The 15,454-nt window shown below is 43.3% G+C and overlaps 1 protein-coding gene across 1 annotated transcript in view; it reads left to right on the forward strand.

The window, feature by feature from the left end:
• Positions 1-1,729: 1,729 nt before the first annotated feature.
• nav3 (neuron navigator 3) overlaps positions 1,730-15,454 on the forward strand; it is a 175,725-nt gene continuing 162,000 nt past the window's right edge. Inside the window, exon 1 of the mRNA XM_070854068.1 lies at positions 1,730-1,981. Coding sequence (XP_070710169.1) covers positions 1,730-1,981 — 252 coding nt within the window. The remainder of the gene's footprint in view (positions 1,982-15,454) is intronic.

A 15,454-nucleotide genomic window follows, 5' to 3' on the forward strand; every position in this document is an offset into this window, starting at 1 on the left:
CAAACGAAACAAAACTGTGGCTGAAACCAGCCAAGAACAATGCTCCAACACTTCCTTAAACCTTCACTTATCAAAATAAATTCTTTCAGAGGCTCAATACCCAGGATGTTTAAATGGCATGCTCATTTTGTTTGAGGAAGAATAGAGGCAGTTATTTCATTCAATTACTTAGTTGTCACTGTGTTTGTCATGTTTGAGTGATGCTGTCAGCCTCCTGCTGTCCACACAGTGACACACATTTCTGCATCTGTCTCTTGATCCAGACAAGCAGCCTGACACCAGGTTTGTGGCCACTTGTAGCAGCTGTTCCATCGTAGACACCATTGCTACTTTGTTGACGTTAATCAAAATCTTTTACCTACTTTTAATAGTAACTTTAGATATTACTAATAATTATGGATTTTTGATAATGTCAGTATTCGGTGACTTGTGACGTGTTTTACTACACATCACATTATATCCTCTATGTAAAGTATGAGCAAGCTTAGTACTACTCAGATGTACACATCCTGGCAAATCATATCAATGATACCTATACTGTGAAAAGTTACATAAGTGACGGCATCCACCAATCATAGCTTTTTTATGTGCTCAGCAAAGGATTTGGTGGTTGTTTCAGACACCATCCACCAATTCAACAAAGTGTTTGAAACATAATGAAGCCTGCCCACAATTCATTGTTGGATCGAGCACCTGCTGCTGCATTCCTGTTATATTTGTGGACTTGGAGTGGTTGTGAATTATACTGCTCTATGATATAGTTATTCATTAGTAGGAATTAGAAACTGGTAAAAAATAACAATTAAGTATATTTAAGCAATATATTTGCACGTGATGTTTGAGTGTTCTGAGAGAGACAGAACACACAATCTAAGGCAAGAAGAAACCACTACGGCTCAGCAGTGGAAACCAGCTGAGCAACAATAAAACTGGCAGTCTGGTACCTGATTAAAAGCTTATTCAAAGTTTTTCTTTTTCTCATAAAGACAGCCCCAACCACCTCCAACAGTTCTTCATACTGGAATTCTCCTTTTTCTTATTTCTACCCTCCAGTAGTCCTTTTTAGATCCTTATTATGTATGACTTTGTTCCCTTTTCCCTTTACATTTTGATTATTTCTCTCATCAAAGGGAGGGGGAAACTCCACATGTAGACACAGAGAGCTTGTGTCTATTTCTAGTGTTCACTGTTAGCGTGAGGAGAGCGAGAGAGAGGGACAGAGGAAGGGAGCTATTTTGACAGTGTTGGGAAGCATTGAACACACACACACACACGCACACACACACACACACACACACACACGCAGCCAGGTTTCAGTAATCACAGTTTTGCCGTTTTGTGGCCATACCTTCCAGAGGAGTTCACGCCCCCTTCAACTGTTTTGCCTGACTTTGTCGCACACTTCTGGCAGTGAGAGAGAGAGAGGGAGGGAAGGGGAAGGAGGAGTGTTGCTTGTGGGAGGAGAAGGAGGAGGGAGTGAACAGGAGGAAGGAGAAGCTTTCTCAGTTTCTGTGAGTCCTGCTCGCTGTAGGCTACAGAATGAACGCAGTTGCTTTGCTCTCAGTCTGAGAGACAACTTTTTTTTCTTTTTCTTTTCTTTTTTGTTTTTTCCTGCCTTTCCTTTGCCCGACATTAGTAGGAGTCGCTGCATGTTTGTTTCCCTTTCCTCACAGTACTTTTTGGACTTCTCTCCGCTCCTGTGTTATTATTTTTGTGCCTGGGAAGTACCATGCCGGTGGTTGGCGTAGCCTCCAAGCTCAGGCAACCCTCCGCAGTGGGCACCAAGCCAGTGCATACCGCTCTCCCCATCCCCAGCCAGGTCAGGGCGGCCACCTCACAGAGTTACATGGCCCGGCAGCAGGATCTCAGGGCAGGTGAGGGTGCCCCAGGGCTTTCCTGTCAGCTATCAATCAAGTACCAGCAGGAGAGGACACCTGAAGGGAAGTCCAGAGCTGAGACGGAGGAGAGCAAGATCTGCAAGGTTAGTGGACATGGACAGATTCTTGCTGTGTGTCTGCTTAGTGCATCTGTGCATGCAGGAAGCATAGTGACACTCCACAGGTGCCAGGGATGAAAGAGCCAACAGTGTCGGGCTCGTCAGACTAGCTCATCCTGTCGGTGTCTCTCGTGCCCTGTGCCCCCGTGAGCCTTTGAGCAGGTGTCTGTCTGGTTCCAGCACACTGTGATGAGTCGTGTGTTTCTGTGGGATGATGTCACTGGTGCTTGGTCATCAACTAAGAGAGGAAACTATATGACTAATGCATTGCACCCATTCAGTCTGCTTACTATTGCCTGTGACTATTAAGACTTGGACTGTGGAGTGCGCCTTGTCTGCTCTTCTATGAGGAGAGAAACTAGTACCAGAGCTGTTACCTGAGAAGCCCCTAATGTTTGGGGAACATGGTCTGAATGCACTCTTTTCCCCTGGATTTCTCCCTATTCTTTCCTCCATGCAGGGTAATATTTCAGATAGATTTCCGCTGCTGCCCCTTCACTCCCAGAGCATGTTCTTAATACCCCCAACAGTGTCAAAATGTTGCACATGGTTTAATAGAGGCACAGAGATCATTGTTAAGTACTTCACCATATTAAACTCAGGCTGTGCCAAGTCCTTTCCTTTTTGCACAAATGTTTGGCTCAGTTTCTCAGGCTGCAACGGAGAAGGAGGGGTTGGTCCGTCCTGGGGAAGAAGGGGTTTTCAAAAGTCCCCGCCAAATAGTTTGAGCAGTGCCTCAGCCCGTCCCACATCCACAACTGCAAGACTGAACAAACTGAAACTTTCCTGTTTGGCTGGTTGATGTCTCCTCCTCTCCTCTGCTCTGCACTGCCTCTTTCTACCGTTACAAGACTTCCCAACAGAGACAAGAAAAGACAATCTGACCCTGATTCTTTTTTGGAGTTTAAGATTTTTGATAGTGAACAGAGCTGCTGAATTTCCTCGTGACCTAGAGGAAACATGGGCAGGATACATCAAAGTGTGGGTCAGAGCTCCCCCTGCCTCTAAATCCTCCCAGCGTGTCCGTGACTGAGTCCAAATCGCCTGCAGGGTGACTTTGGGGTGGGGGGGCCAGAGGGGTTCATCATTAACCGGCTGCTGAACTGGCAACTCCAGCTTGACTTTCACCTTGTTAACACAACTGTTTTCTTACAAATCTAATGCTTGGTCCATTAAAAGTGTCTCTGTTTATGAGTTTGAGGAAGATGAAGCTGAGGGCTCATTTGGCATTTTGCAGCATCCATGTACAGCACCAGAAGTTTCTGAAAATGAAAGCCTTCATGCAGGCTTTCCCACACCTTCCTCCTCAAGTTGTGTGCTCAACCTACTCCTTGATTAATTTATGTGGCACTTGATTCTTCTCTTCTTTGTAAGATTTGAGCCTCGTTCCAGTGTTGGAGCAACCACTAACTTTCCTAAAATGTACAATGTAATCAGTGCATCGTACATAGTCCCTGTCCTTGTAGGGAGGCAGGCAGAAGTGTCTTGCCTGTCCCAGCCTGTCAGTGTGGGTGAGGAATAGGTGGTATGAAGGGGGTAATTAGTCTGTCTAATTGTGTTGTGTAGTGTCTTAAGAGCTCTACTCTCAAGGCTTTCAGAGAAAAAGGGGAGAGAAGGTGGAGTAAACACGGTCATTACTCCTTCACATTAACCAACTCTCCTTGTTTAGTTTGGAGTCCTATTATCAAGCCGGATCAAGACTCTGTGTATATGTGCGTGTGCATCCTTGTTTGTGCACAGACCCCCCCACACACACATATTCAATGGTGCCGGCATGTTGGCTTTTTAGTCTGAGGTACATATTCTAACCCTGATGCTGTTGTCATGGCCAGTGACAGAAAGGAGCACTTCACCTGTCTGGTGAATAATGAGGTTAATCAACATTTGACCTATGTATAATGACCTCTGTGTGATTTTACTGTACTTGCTGTGCAGAACAATATGCAGTCAGCATAATAGTGAGCAAAGATTGAAAAATGAAAACATTAAGCAGCCAGAAGTACAAAACTTCCAAAGCATATGAGAGGGTTAAGCATTAAGCCGACAGGAAGAGACAATGTGTGTGTTCTTTGGTGTGATTTTTGCAGAAGACAGCAGGCCTGAGGTTGTTTTGAGCAAAGCCAAGGAGCAAGTCCATGTGAATCTTAAGACAAGTTCTGCGCACACACATTGGATCTGCAGTTCAGACGGACACAGAAGACCTTCTGCTGTGTTTGGATTGAGAGGTTTCCTATTTAACAGATGTGTCCGTGCTGTATTGAATGACTGCTGCACACAGGCTTCATCTGCAACACAGAGCTCTGATACAAGTTGCTATTGGAGTGTCTAATGGTGCATAGAGGGCACAATTAAGTTGCCTAGACAAGCTGAATTTTGGACACCACTCAGAATTAGTTGCAGCTAATCTCAGCTGTAATAATACAGTCTGTATTGTGTGAGAGATAATCCCTCACAGACCTACTGGACCTACTTTCAGGAGAGTGTCCACGAGTTGTGTGTGCGCTCCTGTCTATGCACATGTATTTGTTACCTTACACATGTCTGTGATGATTTAACATCTTTTAGTGTCGCAGCAAACTTACATGAGTGACGCTCATGTTGCACAGCTTTAACAAACATTAGTAGGTGGCAGCCAAGGCCTCAAGTTTAGGTGGTGATGTTGTGCAAGACCTGCATTCTTCTAAGGGTTCTGGTTTTGGGCTGTCAAGGACTCCCGTTTCCACTCTGTGATGGAGACGAGAATAAGACGTGACAGTTGCTCTTCCTGTTGTACTCTCTGCTGACAGTTCACATCAGTCACTGCCTTTGGCACTGTGAGATGACGAGCTGGAATGAAGAGCTTATCTCTGCGTCGACTGGCCTTTAATGAAGTGTCAGTGCCACTACCACTGATAGGGAATTATCCTGAGCATCAAATTTTGGCAGCTGTCCAAATCACACAGCCCAAGGACTTTTTAGTGGGTAATTTGGATTTCTTTTTTAGGTTGAACTAAAGATTGCATGGCACCTTTTTGAATGTATGGGATCTACAGTATCTAAATCTTTGTGCCTTCTTTAGGAATTGTGTGGGTGCTATTGGGGTTTATCTGAGGTTGTCTGTTGACTTCCCTGTAAATGCTGAATTAAATGCATTCAATAACCTGCTTTGCAAGTGTCACATTCAAAGTAATGAAGCTCAAGCCAAACTTGCTCCTCTGATCTCCTGGCCTTTTTTGGTCTGGACCCTGAGAAGACAGCCAATTACTGAATCAGTCTCCCTCCCAGTATGATGAAGACTTGGTCAGGTCATCTTTCAAACACTGATTCATTTGGCATTTAGAGTCTCTGTTTTTATTGCCACTTGCTTGCTCCGTCCCCGCGAGCAAAGTGTTTGGGAAACTCAAGTATGCCATGTTTTTACTGTCTTGTAACTTTTTTGTCAAACACAGAGAGTAATGTTGAAAATAAAATAGCTGTACAACTGAATGGCCTTCAGTTAAACACTACAAGTGGGTGCAGGATAAATGTACAAATGGGGTATTTACAATAACAGGAGTACCTGCTGTAAACCCATTCTAAAGTTATCTTTCTCTGCTGTCAGTCTACCCGACATGCCCTCTCTTGTGTCAACAGAAGAAAAGTCATACTGTATCTCATTGTACACACCAGTCGTGACTGTTTCAGGCTGCTACCTTTGCTGCCCTGTGATGTCACTGAAATGTTGCCCCCAGAGAATCGCGTACATAAGTGGACGAGTGCCAGACACACTCACCCACTTAGACAACAAAATACATTTCCTGTTGATTCTCTTTCTGTGTTCCTCCTCCTATTCACTCCCTCCTCCTTCTTCTCCCACAAGAAACACTCCTCCTTCCCCTTCCCTCCATCTCCCTCCCTCCCTCCCTCCCTCTCTCTCACTGTCAGAAGTGAGCCATAAAGTCAGGCAAAACAGTTCAAGGGGGCGTGAATTCCTCTGGAAGGTACCTGGCTGAGTGCGTGTGCGTGTGTGGACAGTAAGTGTGCTCACCACACTGAGTGGACACTGAGAGTTCAAAGTAGGAAAGTCAGGTGGAGTGCCTCAGGGAATAATGCTGGAGCCCAGTGAGTAGAATGTAAACATATCCCCCTTCCTTCTTTTGCTTTCTCTGGGTGTGTCTCAGCCTGTCTGCATTTAAAGTTTTCACACATTAAAATGATAGCAAACAGTCCATAAAGCAATCAGACTGTTTACATGCTTTACACTGATAGCTCCCCTGTCATTCAGGTTATGTGATATATAATTATGACGAAATTGAAATGAGATGACAAAAATCAACATAGACTTGTATTTATGTGACTTGATCATACCATCCCTGCAGAGCAACAGGAGGCCTGTGATATTCACAGAGCAAATACAATTTGTAGATAAAACTAAATAGACTGCTTTCACAATTTCACATGTATCAGAAAAAAGCCTTTGTTATCACAGTCACTTATAATTAACCCTTTATATAAATTAGCTTCATTTCAGTAACAGTTGCATTTGTTGTGATTCAACGTTTGGAGTGACGTAAAGGAGGTATATGAACAGGAAACTTGGCAAATATTAAATTATTTGTTAACAAGTCATATAAGCCATAGTTTATCACAAGCAGTGATGCATCTGTGGTTTCGTCCAGCACATCAGTGGTCAGAGCGTGCTCTCTCCGTCTTATTCAAGCTCTCGCTCTTCCACCCATGAGCGCCTCTGACGCTGTTGAAACAACAGAGAGAACAGAGGGAGCAAGAGGGTTGGGGTGGGTGGGGTTTGATGGGATGGCCTGTGGGGGTGTCTGAACATGTCCTAGTCATGGGTGGTCTGTCTCGCTGTGTGCCAGGTTCCATATCTGGAAAAGAAGTTGTAAGGGAGGTGTGAGCGCTAATGAGCAAGAAGAGGAGCGTTGCTGTATTTCCTCTTCTTCCACCAACGAGGTTGTGGAGCCATCTTTAAAACACTCAGCGATGGGACTGGATTGGTTGTTAGACTCTCATTGATTCTTATTTGTATCCTTGAGAAGGGAACTGCAACTTCTTCAGCTTCAGTGTAGAATGACATGAGAGCTGGCATGAAAATTGCTTTGGTTGAAACCACTGACACACATTACAAAAGGATGCCGGCCAAGTTGGTTACAGCAGTTTTTGTCATGATCTCCATGTTTTTGCTGCTGCACCACACTACTTTGTCCTTGCATCTGTAGTGGTATTTGCAGTAAGGAGGTCAACAGTCTGTGGTCTGTTCAACCAATCAGAAATAATGTGTTAACAGGGGCGTCCACCCCAGCTCACTTGGCCTGATCCAAGTTGGAAACATGGCAGTGATTTTTGGGCTAACACATCATTTTGAACCATAAGATTATCAAATTAAACCAAGAAATGTAAAAAAAAACAATCAGATTAGGTTAGCAAATGTTGTAGATGAATAACTACCATTAATATGATTCACTCACATTTTTTGCATTACTCTGTCCACTTCAGCATTCCTCCACACTGCTGAGATTCCATAATGACCCTTGGGTCGAAATTGGGAAAATATTTGAGACAATATTTTGCTTTCCAATGCTCTTTTTCCCTCCTTCTCCCTGTGCTTTTTGTCTTACACACAACATTTCATTGCCTTTCATGTGGCAGGGAGCCTGCTGTCAGCTGTGGTGTTTAAATCTTAGAGTGAGAACACACAGAGCACAGTTTACAGTACAGCCACACTGGTTAAAAATACCCTCCCCTGGAAGTACAGTCACGGTGTTTACTCCAAAGCACCACGAAAAATAAGACTCAAGTAAAAAACAAGTTCAAGTATATGAGTACTGCAGTGAAATATTTTTAGGGCCAAATTCGTGAAGAATGCCATGATGGCTGAGGCTTCTTGTGTAACAGAGCCATTTCTTTTATACAAACAAAAAGGTTTGCCATATCTGATCTCATGTTGCCCTTGATTTTAGTGTTAAGCCACGGTTAGAAGTGTTAGAAATGCAGTGGTTTGCTCATGGACACTTAGGCAGGCCGACGTTTGCCTTCACAGCAGCTTGCACCTGGGTTTTAGGTCTCCACAGACTCTCTCTGGCCCAAGGCTCCAAAATTCAACAAATAACTGAGATTAAAGTGAACAAAGCCTCCCACTGCCCTGTTATTGTCTCATCATATTCTGAGGTTTCTCTCTGATCTTGTAACTCTGTTTTGTGTGCGCTGCGTCACAGCACTGATTGGACGCAGGAGTCTGTGTACACGTGTGCATGTGCATGGAAGATGCTTATGACAGCAGCCCATGCACATGCGCACACTCGCCTCAGGCCTTGTGCTTGTTCAAAGGTGGGCTTGCTAAATGATCCAAGAGAGGGATGGTTGACTTGTTTGTTGTTTAATTCCATAAAAGAAGAAATGCAAACATGGAGAAACAAAAAGACCGTGAATTAGAGACAGAAACATACTTTTTACATATTATTTATCATGTAGATTTGATCCTGTTCTTTGTGGTGAATACTTAAGCGTCATATGTGACTATAGATGGAAAAGCATGTACCAGTTGTTCCTTGGTAAATATAAGTAAACAGGTAATAAAAGGGTATGAGACTGCAAGGCCATGTGCACACCCCAAGACTGAAAGGAAAAGCTGAGAGACCAAATGAAAATCTAAAGAAGCTGAGCACTGGACTCCAAACGTAAGAAAAACGTCATCAGTCCCCCCCCCCCTCCCTCACACACACACACACACACACACACACACAGACACACACACACCCACACACAGGGGATGTTTTGAGTGTGTAGCGGTGGCAGATCATCTTTACCTCCACCTCACTTTTCCTCCATTTGTCTCTCTTTAGCTGTCTGTCAGCAGTCTGCTGTGTTTTCTTTGCCTCTTTTTCTCTCTTTCCTTTTATTCTCCCCCCATCCCTTCTTTTCACATCTTCCCAGCACTTCTTTTTTCCGTTCCAACTCCTGTCGCTGTCTTTCTGCTCTGTCTCATTCCCAGAATTCCTCTCTGAGTCCTTCTCTGGCTTCCCTTTTCTGTGTCTCCTCACTTCTCCTTTTCCACTCCCTCCAACTTACTGGTATTTTCCTTTGACCTTTACCCCCCTCTTGTAATATTAGTTTTTTCCCCATCATCTTTTCCTCCACCTTCGTTTTCTTTCTCTTTCTCTTTTCCTCTATTTTTTCCTCTGTGATATTAATAATGAGAAAAGCAGCGCGATGGACTTAACACACACCTGACCCACTTCTGTCTGCCCAGCTGTCACAGATAACCTTTCCTCTGCTCAATGAGTAGGTCATTCTTCTCTTCTCTTCTCCTTACTTATGTATCTGTATCTCTGCAGAGGGTTGACTGTAACCCAGGCAGCTGCAAGGAAAAACTGGGAAAGTCACAACAACCAGTGTCCAATAACACATGCTACCATGGACCATCGCTATGTGGATGTGTTTTTAGGTAGTGTGCAGGGGGGGTGATGGCTAATGAGTCAGGTGGTGTTGACTCAGGGCTTACGCAGCAGCCGTAGTGGATCACTAAACATTATCATGATTACTGTGTTTCTTGGCACTTCTGAGGCAGGTGAGGTGAGAAGAAGAGAGTGCTGCTGGGAGCAACTGTCACTCAAGTTTCTATGTCTTTTTCACATATATTTTCACAACTAAATAAGACAGCCTCTCATTAGAGCTGTGCAGGTGTAGTTTGATCACATAATGTGGTTACATTATGTGATTACATTTTCATTTAAATATTGCTAAATCCTGATTGGTGCACAGAAGCATGTGACGTCACATTCCTGTAAAATAAAAGTCATTATTTCTGATAAAACTGGGGAGAACTGGAGTTTACTGAACTGGGATGGCATTAGCTTGGACATCGTCGAAACCCATCCCATGTGGGAAGAACCTGAGAGTTGACTCTGGTTTGCATTGTTTTCATCTGCAGTGGCTCCAGCGCAGTTCCTCAGTAAAATAAAACTGTGGTAAGCTCCCAGGTGTGAATCTTTGTATCTGTTTGCATGTTAAACTAGATTGCTGCTGTACAACCACATCAGTCATCCATTCATGGGTTCCATTGAAAGGTTAACTGTTGGTTGTCTCTGATTAATACATAGAAAAGACACAGATGGCTGGATGAAAAGCTCACTCTGGTGGGATACTGGGTGGTGGTTCGCTGCTGTACCCTCCCTTGGCACATGCTTTTACAGGGCCCTTAACAGAGCGAGCACATGGTTTTTTGGAGTGGTTCGCCCTCACATTTAGACTCATCATTACCCACAACCAGCATCTATGTTCTCATTATTTTCCACTTTTTTTTTCAATCCAGACATATTGGTTTTTCTTATTTTCTACATTTTGTCTGTGCAAGGCTTATTTAAGGGCCAATAAAATACCAAATGGAAAGCATTACTGTTTCTCATATATCTCTGTATGTTTACTCTGAGCAGCAGCAGCCTATGAAGCATTTGGTGGAAATCATCTAATTGCCTTACAGTACCATATGAGCATGCTTGTTTAACATTGATGGCTCCAGTTGGATCAAGTGCCTGACCCTTGCAGTGGATTTACGTTATCTTAGAAAAGATAATCAGGTCATCCGCTGTGCTGGTAAACTTTGTCAGAAGCAAAAAAACATTGACAGAAATCCTTTAGCAGCTTTTAGCTTTTATAAGAACTATGTCTGATTTTAACCAGTTATGGTGGAATGTTTTTAAACCTGAGAGATTTTAACTTTGAAATGCAAGACAGCTGTTGAATGGCCTTTTTAGTCATATTCTAACAGTGCTTGTGCAATGCTGGACACACTGAGAGACAGCTCAGGGAGGTTTTCAGTTGCGGCAAGATCATGCCGGTTAAGACAGACTCAGTGATCCTAATGTACACTGCAGTCATGAGTTCATAGCCTGACTCAGTGGTGCGTGACCCCTCCAGCCTCTGGCCTGTCTGTAGAGCACTGTGGCAGCATTTGATGTGTCCATGGCCTTTTGGTAACAGTAAATTGAGTGTGAAACTGCATGTTGCAAAGCTGCCACTGGAGCCTTGTGGGTGAGTGTCTATGTCTGTGCATCTGTGTCAATAAAAATGGAATGAAATGAAATGAGGTTTTTTACAGTAATATAAATCATGAAGCAGTTTTCAGTTGTAGGAGGCTTGGTGGTTGAGTTTTAATGCTGCTGTCTCACGGGAAGAAGAATTTGACCATATGTGAAGTCTCGACTGTGCTGTGGAAAGCCAGGTCTGAATGATCTACATCTATCCCACAGCGGCACACTCTATTGTCAGGGCTGTTCTATTGCACTGCTGCTCTTTTCATATTATTGTCTTTCCTCTGCAGGTAAGCCTCTTTTCCACCAAAGTGCAAAGCACCTCTCCATTAAAAACGTCATTTCCATTTCTACATCACCACCTTATTGCCTCTGCCATTCCACTGTATTAAGTTTGGCTATAAAGTGTGTTAACTCTGCCATTAATTAATATTGAACCTAAACCACTGGCCCTTGACAGTGTCAAGTCAAATTCCACCCTCCCCTTTCACTTTCTCTTTTGCCTCTCTCTCCTCCTCCCTACATTGACCTCACCACATGGCCAGAGTGAGTTTTCTCACAGTATACGTCTCCTGACATACATTGGGGTTGGGTTTTATTTAGTGACTGCTGTTGTTGCTCCCATGAGTAATGTTGTACTCACTTTTAACAACCCTGAGTTTTTTGTTGATGCATCCTCTGAGGTTTATTTTGGAGTTCTACTCATTTCCTCTCCCAGCCCAGCAACCTTGATTGTTGTCACTTAAACAATTCATTTTCAATGGGAACCAATCTGTGATTGCCATCATAGATCTAATCTAAATCTATGATGGCAATCACAGATTCTTCTCCAGTACTGTTGATGAATACTTGTCACTCTTAAGACTCATATTTTTCAGTATAATCCCCTCAATGGCATAGCTGCCCTCTTCATATGGTAGGAGGAGAGGAGAATGAGACACATGGAGAATCTTGGTCTCTGTCAACAGGCATTGCCTCAGTGATGAGTCCAGAGGTTGAAGGTTCAGGTCAGACATTAGCCTATAAGAGAGATCTGTGGTGGTCCAGCGAGCTTGGGCAAATGAGCGAACATTTTCCCTCATAATCCTTTAATGGTGAGGAAGGGCTACCGGCCATCTTGGACTAAAGAGACTCATTACTGGAGTCATAATGTGAGGACAAGATGTTGCTTGTAGCAGCTACCAGGGATCACATGCTGACGGGCCACTTCACAATAGCTTGTCCGACCAAAGTCAGCTGCCCCTTCAGAGAGAAAAGACAAGAGTCTTTTGTTTTGCTCTGTGCTACTACCATTGCAGATGTCTTCAAGGGAAGATTTCCTTGGTGGTAGAAGTGCTTGGAAAACAAATATACAAGACAGAACAGCCAAAGACAATGATAGAAAAGATCATTTGATCTTTGAACAATTACTTACCAAGGGAATGTGATTTATGTGGAGAGGCTGGTGCAGGGGGGTTAAGATCCTCTTGCACAGGCAGCATACAGTGGATATAAAAAGTCTACACAGCCCTGTTAAAATGCCAGGTTTTTGTGATGTAAAAAAATGAGACCTTTCATTTCAGAACATTTTCCACCTTTAATGTGACCTATAACCTGTACAACTCAATTGAAAAACAAACTGAAATCTTCAGAGTAAAAATAAAACACTAAAATAATGTGGTTACATAACACACTTAAACTAATACTTTGTTGAAGCACTTTTTGATTTTATTACAGCATTCAGTCTTTTTGGGTAGGAGTCTATCAGCATGGCACATCTTGACTTGGCCCACTTTGCCCACTCTTCTTTGCAAAATCCTCCAAATCTGTCAGAGTGCGAGGGCATCTCCTGTGCTCAGCCCTCTTCAGATCACCCCACAGAGTTTCAATGGCATTCAGGTCTGGGCTCTGGCTGGGCCATTCCAAAACTTTTATCTTCTCCTGGTGAAGTCATTCTTTTGTTGATTTGAATGTATGCTTTGGGTCGTTGTCATGCTGAAAGATGAAGTTCCTCTTCATCTTCAGCTTTCTAGCAGAAGCCTGAAGGTTTTGTGCCAACACTGACTGGTATTTGGAACTGTTCATGATTCCCTCCACCTTGACTACGGCCCCAGTTCCAGCCGAAGAACAACAGCCCCAAAGCATGATGCTGCCTCCACCATGCTTCACTGTGGGTGTGGTGTTCTTTTGGTGATGTGCAGTGTTGTTTTTGCACCAAACATACCTTTTGGAATTATGCCCAAAAAGTTCAACCTTGGTTTCATCAGACCATAACACATTTCCCCACATGCTTTTGGGAGACTTCAAATGTGTTTTAGCTAAATTTATCCAGGCTTGGATGTTTTTCTTTGTAAGAAAAGGCTTCCGTCTTGCCACCCTACCCCACAGCCCAGACATATGAAGAATACGGGAGATTGTTGTCACATGTACTACACAGCCAGTACTTTAATGTTGCTGTAGGCCTCTAGTCAGCCTCCCTGACCAGTTTTCTTCTCATTTTTTCATCAATTTTGGAGGGACGTCCAGTTCTTGGTAATGTCACTGTTGCACCATATTTTCTCCACTTGATGACGACTGTCTTCACTGTGTTCCATGGTATATCTAATGCCTTGGAAAGTCTTTTGTACCCTTCTCCTGACTGCTACCTTTGAACAATGAGATCCCTCTGATACTTTGGAAGCTCTCTGCAGACCGTGGCTTTTGCTGTAAGATGCGACTAAGAAAATGTGAGAAAAAGGTTAATCAGAGGTACTTTAGATGATGACAGGTGAGTACTGACTCCTATTTAACATGATTCTGAATGTGAACACAGCCACATCCCCAGTTATAAGAGGGTGTGCACACTTGTGCAACCACATTATTTTAGCTTTTTTATTTTTACTTTCCCCACCAAAAATATTTCAGTTTGTTTTTCAAATTGAGTTGTACAGGTTATAGGTCACATTAAAGGTGGAAAAACTTCTGAAATTATTTATCTTGGTCTCTTTTTTTTTGCATCACAAAAACCTGGCATTTTAACAGGGGTGTGCAGACTCTGCAGATCAGTTGTACAATATTCCAGACTACAGAAAGGAGGAAAGGAGAAACCGTTGAACAGACACAGGACATGAGTGTGGGAGAGATTCATTGTCTTGCATACTGGCAGATAGACTAAGATAGTGACCTGATACCTACCGTTAGAGTAGAAGAGCTGCTCAATAGTTAGATAAGCATGTTATAGTGCTGGATTTACACAGACTGGATGCCTACTGCAGAGGGCAGCATCAGTCCTAAGTTCTCTGGGTAAAACATAGTGTGAATGTTCCACTGACTAGACTTGTCAGAGGTAGAGTGGGCCGTCCATCAATTGGAAGGTTGGCGGTTTGATTCCCGCCTCCTCTAAGTCAGCATGTTGAAGTGTCCTTGGGCAAGACACTGAACCCCTGAACTATAGCTTCAGTGTGTGAATGTGTGTGAAACAATGGTCTCCTCTAACTTAGATTCCTCCTGTATGAATGATGTGTGAATGGGTGAATAAGAATTTGATGTAAAAGTGCTCTGAGTGGTCAGAATGACTAGAAAGGCTCTGTACAGATACAGACCATTTACCATTTTCTTTCCATGGCCGTAGGGTTGATTCTTTCTGCTGACTTTGTTGTTCACCAGGAAGTTCTCCTCATGATTGCTGTACTGCTCCCCAGATGTGTTGAATGAGCAGGAGGAGGAAGGGCTGGTCTCGGGGGGGTCTCTGCAGGTCAGTCCCTTTCAGCATTTCCCCAGTACACCCTAGTGTAAGTGAAAGGGAGACAGAGCCTTTAGGTTGAAAGATAATGTCCTCTGTCACATCCAACAAGCGTCCACTCGATGACTGATGTCTGGGTTAGTCAAGAGGCGGCTGAACTCCCACCCAGCAGTCACTTCCTACACTGATGGTTGCTGGAATACATTGAGTACAGTGCATGTTTGGAAGGAATGACTTAGTTTATTCTTGCTGATAAACTACAAGACAGCCTCAATTTATCTGACAGAGTGTCAGTGTCTCTGACCTGACCTAAACAGAGTTGGTGAGAAGAAAGCTAAGGGCACTATTTCTTCTTCTCTGAAAAAAATTCATGTGTTTGTATTGTACCCCATAATCTTGTAAAGCTTTGGTCCAGACACTTTTTTAGTAACAGAGTTTTCATAGATGTTGGGTACTGTGAATATGTATGACAGTAATACAATCTAGTTTTAATATTCATGAGTGTTTCAAACAGGCATGAGTGAGGTACTGCAGGTTTTTTGCCTTGTGAAATGTTTTAAAAGGAACTACAACTGCAGCTGTTACCTTTTATATGGTCCATGCTTAGCACCACTTAGCATGCATACATACATGTTTGTGTGTCTGCATGTGTGTGAAATCTAATTATGTATAACCCCATTTTTGTGCACATTTGTATGTGTGAATGTGCATACACTTTGACTAGACTACAATTGTGTGAAAAAGAGAGTTTGA

Source organism: Pempheris klunzingeri, chromosome 22, assembly GCF_042242105.1.
Source record: "Pempheris klunzingeri isolate RE-2024b chromosome 22, fPemKlu1.hap1, whole genome shotgun sequence".
NCBI classification, from domain to species: Eukaryota; Metazoa; Chordata; class Actinopteri; order Acropomatiformes; family Pempheridae; genus Pempheris; species Pempheris klunzingeri.